This window comes from Dermacentor andersoni, chromosome 9 (assembly GCF_023375885.2).
Source record: "Dermacentor andersoni chromosome 9, qqDerAnde1_hic_scaffold, whole genome shotgun sequence".
In the NCBI taxonomy this organism is placed as follows: Eukaryota; Metazoa; Arthropoda; class Arachnida; order Ixodida; family Ixodidae; genus Dermacentor; species Dermacentor andersoni.
In genome coordinates, this window is record NC_092822.1 from 117,187,922 (window position 1) to 117,200,000 (window position 12,079).

At 44.9% G+C, this 12,079-nt stretch overlaps 1 protein-coding gene across 2 annotated transcripts in view; it reads right to left on the reverse strand.

Moving 5' to 3' along the window:
- Window positions 1-12,079, reverse strand: part of LOC126529638 (ninjurin-1-like) — a 36,249-nt gene that overhangs the window by 6,818 nt on the left and 17,352 nt on the right. For both annotated transcript variants that reach the window (XM_050177153.3, XM_050177152.2), the window contains exon 2: window positions 7,362-7,613. In XM_050177153.3, the coding sequence (XP_050033110.1) occupies window positions 7,362-7,613 (252 nt within the window). The remainder of the gene's footprint in view (window positions 1-7,361; window positions 7,614-12,079) is intronic.

A 12,079-nucleotide genomic window follows, 5' to 3' on the forward strand; every position in this document is an offset into this window, starting at 1 on the left:
GCATTATAGGCAAGGAAAATTCCGCATTTCGAATTCAGAAACTTTAATGTCCCACGCGCCACATCGCCGACGAGTTTCAGTGGTCGCGGAATGCGCCTTGCGTTGGGGCGTTCCTTCACCGACCGAAATGCCACCGATCTCTAAAGGCTCATGCGCTTCACGTCACGCAATACACACTGATAAGCAGTCAGTGAATTTATAAGGAGTGATGAGATGTTATGCGGATATAATGAAGGTTGATAATGGTTCCACGCGGATGGATAAGGTGCTAAAGAGCGATAAGGGCTTATAATGACGGACCAATTGTGATAAGGTCAAAAAGCACCGATAAGGTTTGATAAAGTCGGACCATGTACGATAAGATTGGTAATGACAGATAAGAACTGGATCGATTGTGATAAGGTTGATACCCCGCGGGGAGGGTCGATAAGACTTGCATAGAGTCCAATAAGGTTGATAACAACCGCTAAGGGTTGAAAAGGGTTTATACTGGTCAGATCAACTTTCATACCATTGATAATGACATCTGGCTGCGTGGAGATGAGCAAGTGGCACAATGCTTACGCATACTTAAGACACCTCCCAGAGGAGTTTCTGGATTGTCTTTTTTTTCACACGTCGCTGAACCACTAACTCGGCTCACGAAGAACGACGGCAGCCTTCTTTGGGGGAAAGAACAGCCAGACGCCTTTCGCGTGCTCCAGACCCGCCTCCAGTCTACTCTATTTCTGTGCCCCTTTGACGGGGATGCCGATACAAAGCTATACACGTTTACGAGCAACGTTCCACTGGTGCTGTTCTTGTGCAGCTATAACAAGGTGTCCAATTGTATATTGCGTATTGCAGTCTCAATTTATCATTTGCTAGGGGAAATCGCTTTACGACCAAAAAGGAGTGTTCGGTCGCCATGTGGGCCATCACGGAGTTTCGACCTTACCTGTACAGCCAGCCTTTCCATGTAACAGTGACCACCATTCTTTGTGCTCGCCGGCAAATATAAATGATCCCTGTGGACGTCTTGTTCGATGGACTCTTCGATTGCAAGATTTGGAAGTAACAATTGTGCGCCAATCGGGGCAGAAACAGCCACGCGGATTATCTGCATTGCGCACCCGTCGGCATTGACAGCACCGATCTCGAAGAGGACTGCGATTTTCTTGCCGCTCTGACAAGGTCTGATCTAGCCCAACAGCAGCGAAAAGACATAAAGCTGCCACCACTCACCGACCACCTTGAGGGACACACCTCGCAGCTCTCTCAAGAATTCGCATATCACGTGCGATCGTTCTGCCTCCGCAACTCTGCGATTTACGAGTAGAATTTCCTGCAAAATGAAAACAGTCACCTCTCTGTTGTAACCTCAGGGTTTCGCGAAGGGATCCTACGCGCCTGTCACTACCAACCTTTTTCTGGTCCCTTGGGCTTTACACGCACGTTGGCCCGGATTCACCAGAAGTAGTACTGAACTAAACACCGAAGACTGTGAAGCCCTATGTAAAGACGTTTCCTGACTGTTAACGACGCAAGATTCCAGCTATTTACCCAGCCGGTTTTTCTCAAGTCTGTGAAGCCTCCAAATGTTTCTTTTGAGCTGATCAGTATGGACTTGCTCAGTCCTTTACCGACGTCTTCTGCTGCGAACTGATGGATTGTGTCGCCACCGACTATCGTACCCAGTAATAGGAAACCAAGACAGTTCAGCCTGCCACTACCTTCGTTGTTGCGCTCTTCTTCGTCCATAGCATCGTTCTCCGCCATGCGGCATGCCACGTAGTCATCATGGATTGCGGCATAGCATTTACAGCACAGCTTGGGCATGAAATAATGCAACTAAGTAGCGCTGCTCACCGAAAAGCTGCTGCGTACCATCCGCAAGCAAACAGCTTAACCGAGCTCTTAGACAAGACGATTGAAGACATGCTGTGCATGTACGGCGCCGATCACCAGAACAACTGGGATGATGTGCTTCCATGCATAACATTCGCTTATAATGCTGCGCTTTAGGATACCACAGGATTCAGCCTTTGCTAGCAGTATGGACGCGATGTTGTCACCACGTTGGACGCAAAGCTATAGCCGGACACATGCAAAACTGCTCTCTCGGATGTGGTCTCCTGCGACGAATAGGCAGAAGAAACTACTCAGCTTGCGTAACTGCGTATCCAGTGTAAGCAAATCTAGGTGCCCACCACTAGGATCTTTGCCAAGGAGAGGTCATGTACAATCATGGCGATCACTTCTTAACGATGCCTAAACGATGTCAACAACAGAGTTGTCCCAGCACTCTTTACCGCGCTCCCGCCGTAAGTATGTGCTTGAAATCATAGGATATATATTTCCGACAGCAATTCTATGGATACTCCAGGCGCATTTCTCCCGTCGCGGTAGTGTTGCGGTAATCTTCCAGAAGTGGTAATTTTCCGGCTTCAGGGTAAACCCGGATGACCTATTTGCCTCGAAAGTGACTCCAAATTGCCCGAGATGACCGTCGAATTTTCCGACAAAGGCGACGACATCCAAGTGGACGAGCCACGTCTGCTACTTTAGGTCTGCCAGGACCGTGTTCATCACGTGCTGGAATGTTGCAAGTGTCGAGAAAAGACCCAACGAATGACCATGAATTTGATGATGTCGTCCGGCGTAATAAGTGCAGTCTTGTCTCGGTCCCTCTCGTCGACTTCAATTTGCCATTATCCTGTCTTAACACCCATCGATGAAAAATGTTTTCTGTTATAGAGTCTGTCCAGTGCGTCGTCTATTCATGGAAGGGGGTGTACGCCATTTCTCGTGGCCTTCACGAGGCGACGATAATCGACGCAAAAACGCAGAGTTCCATCCTTCTTCACTAAGACGACAGGAGACGCCCACGGGCTTTTCGACGGTGCGATGAATTTGTGGCGCGGAATTTGGTTGACAGGTTACTTTATAGGTTCTCGTTCTTGTGGCCAAACTCGGTAAGGGCTCTGATGGAGTGGTCGAGCTCACTCTTTGATTATTATGCGATATTTAGCGATGGCGTTTGTCGAATCTTTGATGACGCCGAAAAGTAGTTTTCGTACCGGTGTAGAAAATTTCGAAGCTTTTCTTGTTGATGCATGGGAAGGCTTGGATTGATAATTTACTCAACTTCTTAAATATTATAATCAGATGAAAGTGTCAATGAGTAAATTATAGAGCAAAATGAAGAAGTCCCGATACAGCTTTCTCTTCCTCAATACGTGGTACATAAACATGTCTTTAAGAGCGTGAAAGAAGCTCGCGAATACGCGCAAAATTGCTGCGCAACTGGCCGCTCGAGGCACTTTGCGTGTATTCGCGGGCTGCTTTCACGCACAGAACAACACTTTCATGTAGCCCCTATTGAGCAACATAAAGCTGTATCGGGAGTTCATGTTGCTCTACAATTTTCTCCCTGACACTTTTCATCTAACTATATCTGAGAAGTTGGTTGATTAATTAAGACTAATTATGTAATTAGGCGGAATTCATAAAGCAATCTGATTATCTCCAAGTGACGGTAAACAACGTTACTATGGTTCAGTCCAGCTACGTGGCATTTGCAAATTTTTAAATCTTGGTGCATGATAGTTGGGGACACCCTGTATGATGCCTCTGTTTTTAAAAGGACTATTCAATTCGACCTCCAAGTTTTATGCACTATGTTCACAAGCTGTTAATTGTCCTGTCTTTCTTTCTTTACTGTGCACCAAGCTAGATGGCTTATTGCATGCTATTTTGGGCGCATGAATAAACAATCACATTCAGCGTCCTTACGCAATTCTGGCAAAGCACCTTAGGATCCGACCCGCTGTGGGTGCTTAGTGGCTATGGTGGCGGGATCACAGGATCGAATCCCGACAACGGCGGCAGCATTTCGATGGGGGCGAAAAGCAAAAACGCCCGCGTACGTAGATTTAGGTCACGTTAAAGAACCCCAGGTGGTCCAAATTTCCAGAATTTCCTACTACGGCGTGCCTCATAATCAGATCGTGCTTTTGGCAAGTAAAACCCCATAATTTAATTTTTAAGCTTGGGATTCCAGCGACGCACACCGACGACACGTGCGAACATTGAAATGGCAAGGAGAGTGATCTCATAACAGATATTACTGTAAAAAAAGTTAAACGTCATTCTCTGTGCTAGATTTCTTTAGTGCAAGCTTTTCTTACTTAGGTGGTCAGTTTTGCACCATTGGCACTGTCCGCAGTGGTGTGCGGATCCTGAAATGGTGAAGTCGGCAGTTCCTATGGGTACGTGCCTCTGCGTGTGTGCAAGTGTGACAATGTCGTCGCCGTCACGCCGTCAACGTCGCGCCATCGTCGCTATACGTCGTCGTCACGGCAGCTCACACCATCGTCACAATATTTATTTATTTATTTATTTATTTATTTATTTATTTATTTATTTATTTATTTATGTATTTATGTATTTACCCTCAAGGCCCTAGGGCACAATAGCTGGAGTAGATACAATGGTAATAAATCTAATACAGCAGCAGCAGCGTCAACAGAATCAATATAATACAATTGGCAGCCATAACAGGCATGATGCAGCAGTTAGGTAGTTGTTGAGAAAGCAAGCTCGTAGCAGCATTTCTAAAAGCATTAATATCTATAAAGGCGAAAGCAATGTTAGAAGGCGACTCCAACACGGACATGTACTGGTAATAAATCAGTCATGATAGCGTTTAAAATGAAATACCGAATTTATAATGGCGATCAATGCGTGTGCAACTATGGGTTGTATTAGTAGCCTGTCCTTAAGGAATGAATTATTCTCAATCTTAGGAAATAAACAAAGGTGGCCAACTTTTCAACGATGAGAAAGGCTGGGTAAGGAAAGTGTGTCCTTCATAGGTGTAAAACTAGCGGTGCGATGATACGTGAAAAAGATGAAACGTCATGCGCGGTTTTATGCAACCTCTAAATCAGCTACGAGTGCTTCGTGTCCATGATCCCATACAGCTACATACTCTAGTTCAGCTCGGATCAAAGTTCTATAAAGCTGCAACTTGAGAGATACAGGGGTCCGAGCAAAATTTCTGCGCAGGTAACCTAACATACAACTGGTACGATTGATGATTGTATAACCAATGTTATTTTCCATGATAAGTTATACGAAATGTGCACGCCAAGGTACTTGTATGACTACACATATTCTAGATCGGTGAGGTTAATGTGATATGTCGGGCGAATAACATTTTGTCAGCATTTGTTAACGTTTCATTCCATGTTCTATAATTGGCACCACACGTGAACTCGGTTAATATCAAACTGCAAGATGACTGAATTCAAGTCCCTGTTAATCTATCTATAAATGGCGTAGTCATAGGCAAAAAGTCTTATGGAAGACGTTATGGCTGTGGCCAAGTTATTATTGAAAATTAAGAGCAGAGAACGTTTTACGGAGCCCTGCGGTACGCCTGAGGTAACTGGAGAATAAGAGGAGTCCATGTTATTGGCTGTTACGAACTGTGAACGATCTGTAAGTAGACCTGTTAACCATGCAAGAACTTTACTATCCAGATTAAGACTGTAATGTAAGAAAAAGCTGTTCATGTGTGACTGTCAAACACCTGTAAGAAATCTAAAATATGCGGTATATAAGGGAGCTGAAGCAGGGTGTGAGACCGGCTAGTCGGTATTCCATGCTGAAGTGACTAGCGCAAGAGTGGGCATGGTACACAAAATGGCGACAAGGACAAGCTCAACCATTGCGCTTGGCCTTGTCGCCTTTTTAGTGTCCCGTATCCACTCTTGTGCTAGTCACTTCAGCAACTATAAGGGAACCCTGGTCAAGAATGAAATGTAAGTCATGAGTGAAACACAAAAGTTCTGTTTCAGATAAAAAATGTTTTGCCGAATCCGTGTTGAGCATTACTAAAAAAAATAGACCCGCCTTGGTTCCTTAGTGGCAATGGTCTTGGGTTGCTAAGCACGAGGTCACCGGATCGAATCCCGGCCGTGGCGTCCGCATTTCGATGGGGGCAAAATGCGAAAACACCCGTGTACTTAGATTTAGATGCACGTTAAGGAACCCCAGCTGGTCCAAATTTCCGGAGTGGCTTTGGCACGTAAAACCCCATAATATTTTTTTTTATGAATTGCCTTCTAGAAACTTACCAATATGAGAGGAAATTCTATGTTCCATGATATTGCATGATATGCTGGTTATTGATACGGGTCGGTAATTATTAGCAGTGCTTGCCTCTGGACTTGAAAAGGGGAATAACTTTCCTCACTTTCCAATCATCAGGAATACAGCCAGCTCCAAGCGATCCCTCGAATATTTTTGAAAGGATAATAGAGGTGCATACTTTGGTATTAATGAGAAACTTGGAATTCATGCTGTCCACTCCAGCTGACATAGTTGATATGTCAGTTGATATAGCTTGTCGCCATCCAATTTCTTTAAACAGTTGTTGTCACGGTCGTGTTCGTCATGCCATCGTCGCCATACAGTGGCCCTTGTAGAGCCGTGATCATAATGTCGTTGTTACCATCGTTGTCATACCACCGTTGCGATGCCGTCGCGGTAGTTCGATCACCATCATTCCAGCTTCGTCACCCAATCCTCGTCATACCGCTGTCATCATGCCATCGTCTTCATCACTCATGGTCATTCCATTTGCTTAAAGCCGTCGTCGTCATGGTGTTGTCGTTATACTATCGTCATCACATTGTCATCATCCCGTCATCGTGATAACGCTTGCGGCGGCGCCAGTGTATGCTCAGAAAGCCGATGAGCGCCCAAGCATCGGTGAGAAGCGAATAGAGCTAGAGAATACAGAATAGAACGAGAGCGCCATAAAACATCCTCTACACTGAAATGTCATGGAAGAAGAAGAGCCTTCAGAACCGCAAGCTAATCGGTGAGCTCAACACTGGGAGCGAAAACGCCTAGCCTACACAAAAGCGAACGCTTAGAAATTCGCGTTATACACACGTAACCATCCTGTGACGTTTTGTTTTTATACGATCAAACCTTATTTCGGAGGACGCAATTGCAAACCCAATGCTACAAAAGGTTAAACGTGTGCCAACATGTTAACCATATGAAGGCAATGCCTAGTGTCATAACTGATTCGCTCTAGCACTTGCAGCGGATGCCCGCCACGTACACCTTGGACGTGCCCTGGGACGAAGACAAGTCCGGGAAAGTGTACTTAAAGGCGCGAAATTGAGAAGACACCTGCCCGAAGACGACGAGCTATGACTCACGGACAACGCATTGGGCACGTTACTTCTGCAGCATCAGCATGAAACGGGCCCATATGCTTATATTTAATCTCAATCTGACAATATGCCGCATGGCAAGCCAAGCGAATAAAAAACAAAACGATGTCCTCTACATTGATTCACCTGCAGGGCGATAGACAGGCTGATGAGAACCACGAGCACGGTGTAGAAGTCGTGTTCGTCCCCACGCTGTATGATGGTCTTGAGTTGGGTGGCGTTGACCGAGAGCAGGGCCACGTCGAGCATGCCCTGCGCCAAGGTCTTCTTGGTGGCGTACAGGTTTGGGTTCATGCTGGCGCTGGTCCGCACCCAGCCCGTCTTCGTCATAGAGGTGGCCCCCACTGGACCGTCACCGTTCGCTGTCGGGGATCCGCCCTGCGCGAGCGAGAAAGGTGTTTAGATATTAACGGCAGACACTTCGGCCTGAGGTGCATTTCTCGAGCCAGCTGCTCTGCCTTAGGGAAGGAGAAAGAGGAAAAGAAAGAGGAACGGGACGGGTGCCGGTGAGGACAAAAAGAAGACGCAAAACATAACAGTCGAGTCTACTCATACCCTATGAAGCCCAGACGCCTACTTTTTAAAATGTCAAGTAAGGTCTGCACGTTCTGAAAACCAAATGTGCAGTCACGCCAACGACACGGTATAACGTCTTCTGACAACGGTTGGATGTCGAGACAGGCAAGATCATCGGCCAACTTCTGTAGCTTTCGCGCGTAATAATGTATTCACATAGCACACACTGGGGTATAGAGTTGGAAGTTTAGGCTTAAGTCATGCAGCGTTACAGGTACACTAAAGCTATGCGATCATTTACGTCGGTAATAGGCGGGGCACGCTTGATGGCGCATGTCTTCGTGCGTGATTTGGACCTCTGTCGACATGGCGCAGGCTAATGCATATTTTGCGACAAGGTTGCATTTCGTTGACACGTGGACCCCCGTCGCTAGTGGCACGCCACAGTTCTAGATATAAGTTAGATAATGCTCGTCCATCTATGGAGACTTACAATATTAAGACAGGTAGCTACGGGCTCTTGGCTACTGTGCGGTCACCATGCCTAATGTATTGTTGATCTTCTCAGGGTTTTGTTAGCGTTGTCACTGAAACGTTTATGAAATAGGTGCTAACGCTACTTTCGAATGATGGCTTGAAGAATTAATTTCTTTTCCTTAAGATCAGACAGTCAGGCGTTGTTGGCGTAACATCACAGATAGCTCACGTTTGTAACGTCACATTACTGTCAGCTGACGCTGATGTGCAGTGAAGCTGGCAGAAAACATGCCTGCCACATTTTTCGACGGCCTATTCAGCAGTCAACTATATAGGGAAAGCCCATTGCTTGGTTTTTGATTTGAACATGCACAGTGTACAACGGTGTTGAACTATGAGCCGTCTTGGTGAGTCAACCGTGAGTGTCATAGTTTAGCTGTAGGATACGTTGCTGCGTGAACTTGCCTCACAAAGCAGTTTTTGTTGGTTAGTGGCACCCTGGCTAATTCGCCTTAATTGTGCATATCACATGCGGCTTCGTTTCTGTTACAGCGAAGCCGATAAAGTTGCTTGAACTACACTTTGCTCACAAGTTCTTGTGCGAGCGCAAGAAATTGTGCCTGTACATAGGGTCGTGCGCAAAATAAAACAAAAAACATCCTCGCCGATCGCAGCAGAACTCAACGATCGAAACTGAACATTGCCGGAGTAGAGGAAAACATCCCATATCGTTTGCGCATGGACAACAAAAAGTCTGCGTCACTGTGAGGGTCTCAAGAAATCATCAAAGGCTCTCTAACTTCAAATAACGCCAACTGGGATTTGCTGTAAAAAACTGCTGTAAATGATAATTTAGAATCGGATAGGAAGGAGTGTATATTGAGCGCTTTGGAAAGCACACTGAGAAAGTTAAAAAGATGTCGCGGAATTGGGGCAGTCCCCGAAAATAGCTATACTAATTGGAGCACGACGCATATGTTACGGTAAAATAAAAACGTTAGCAGTATATAAAAGCTAAATTCTGATTAAAATGAAGCTTTGCAGTCACACAGGAACCGCAGGAGGGTGATAAATTGATATATTCACGATATTGAAGAGCACACAGGCACACAGAAAGCCGCAAGCGCTTGCGGTGTCTTAGTTTTTGGTGTGCTTTTATTCTGGCAACCGTTGTGACATCCATGTGGAAAACTTGAATGCGTGGGTCAGAACCACTGGCTCCGGATCAGGCAAATGATTTGACAGTGGGTGCTGCCTTACGGAGCGGGCGCACTTTCGATGTAGCATTATTTCATGAGTTTAAACTTTGTGCCAGAAATAAATTGTAGTCGACTTTTATGCCACCATCAATGGCGACATAGGCGAACGCCTCAGTCGAAGTGACAGGATCGATGAGGAATCGGCCCACCGGTGGCATTGGCTCTGTGGCAGGCAACGTCTCACGCCATCTGCGTTAATTGGTTGTTCGACCGGTGCCCAATCCGACGCTTTATCCTGCCGAAACTTGTGAGAGGTCGGTTAGATGCGGTTGTAAGCTCAACAAAACTGGCGTCGGATCGGCATCCGCATCTTACCGTGAGCACGTCAGCCAGACAGATCGAACTAGCAGTCAGCGAGTAATCCAACCGGGAAGGGGATGGTGGGGAAATGTTCTTTACAGAATATTCCAATAAAACCCAGTCTTCGTTTACTGCGTCCAGCCAGGCGTCGCCTAGCGACGGAGACGTGCCTATTCTGCAAATCTGTATATCACTTTTCTCCTTTGGTTTCTGCAGTCGATGTTCCCTCTTTCCTATGCTTCACCACAAGGCCTGGCATGCAGGTTTTCTCTTAAGGAGAGAGGGGGGAGATGTGACTAATTAGTGGTAGTAGGCCAGTGGGCAATGTGGTGGTGTTTATGAAACCTTGTTACTGTCAATTTGTTTTATTGCAAAATATTGATAATATCAAAAATGATAAAATCGGTAATAGTGAGCAAGGAGTAAAAAGTTGGGGAGCATGAAATCAGTGAGAAGAAAACTTGGCATAGGAAAGAGCAAGATGTATTCAATGAAAGAAAAGCAGGGTAATATTATCAGTGATTTTGATGATACAGTAAAGATAGCATAGAAATTAAATACTGAACTATACAGTATCCACAGCAGCCACGCAACGATTGGAAGCAGTGAGAAACAGCATACAGAAGTACCATGAGCAACTAGTGAGCAGGTTACAAGAGTTTTGCAAGGACATATGTCCCAAGGAAACGCACCAGAGAAGGCAAAATAACAGTCAATTTGATCAAAGACGGAGCTTGAAAACCTTGCGGCCCTTTATACGCAATGCCTCACCAGTGCACCAGAGAGCTTGAAGAATGTTAACATTATAATGATTCATAAGAAAGCAGACGTTGAAGATTTTAATAATTATACCCACGAAACATTAAGAACGTCATAAATCGCTACAAAAGGGCATGGGGGTATTGGTATAGGATATTGAAAATGTAATTTCCCCTAAACGTATCCTAAGGGCCTCAAATATACTAGTATATATTCTATCTGCGGTAACAACTCACTACAAGTGTCACCAAAGTCTATTTTGGTAAACGCATTCACGTCTAACTCTTTGTATGCTACCTGCTTAGCCTATACTATGTCATGCGTGAGTATGAAAAAAGGCGACAGCTAAACAGTGCAAAATGTCGAACTAGCTTTTGGTTTAACAATACAAGCGCAATTTAACTTTGTAACCAATACAGCACATTATTTACCTGCAAAAAGGTTACCTGTTTTAAACTGTTTATATTTCTCAAGCTTCTCAAAGTCTTGTTTGACGAGTGCCTTTTCAGTGGCGAAACACCATATAAAAATCTGAAGGCACTTCTTTGTCTCACTCTGCTCTGCATTTTAATAACTGTACGCCAGGAAATACACTAGTAATATTAAACATCATCACATACATACGTTAAAAGCCCAGTAGTTTAAGAGAAAGGAGTAGTTAAATTGATTTTTAATGTTAGCCAAACTTTTTGTTTGGCACATATTGCTGAATAAAGTTCCAATTTGCACATTATTATTTCCGCTCTTGCTCTTTTCCCTCTTATGTGCAGATTTTGCCTTCCCTGCGGCTACAAGAACCTTCACACGCGACCTGCAGCAGCAAGCCTTTGTGGGCAACCAGTGCTCTCCTACGAAGGCTGGCCTGCTCGGGCTGCAGCACCAATCATGACCAGGTTCGTTGCTATTTGTCGCATTTCTTAATTGCACTCTCTGAATTATTTCTAATTTATTACACCATAAAGTTCGACTGTTACGTGGTGTGAAGCAGATGTCTTGCAGAACTTTATCCTGCAATCATGCTTTATGTACTACACTGCATGAACAGCATACGGTGTGCGTAAAAAAATGACAATATATTCTGATTTATCTTTCATTTGCGATAACATGGAATGTGCAAGGAATTCACTTATGGGTGGTATGCCGAAGAACTGGCCATTATTTCTGCGTGATGCCTTGCAAGCATACGGCGATACTTAACAAGGGGCACACACAAAGTGAGTTACGATTTACTTTAAATGAGGCATGGACAAGAAAGATGTTTATATTGGTGGATAGAGTGGTGCGCAGATTATTGTTCTAGGTGTGACCTATACTTTGTTTTCTTAAGAATTCATTACAGAAGAGCATTATGTTTTGTATGCTGCTGTCATGCTATCCTGTCGCCTGTAATTGAAACCAGGATGTCATTTCTGCCTTAACCGCAGCATCACTGACAAAATCTTTCCTGGTAGAAACTATTTAAGTTTGCAGAAGATGCAGGGGGGAACGTTTTGTCAACAATGATGTGTTCCATGCAGGAGTGATGTCCTTGTT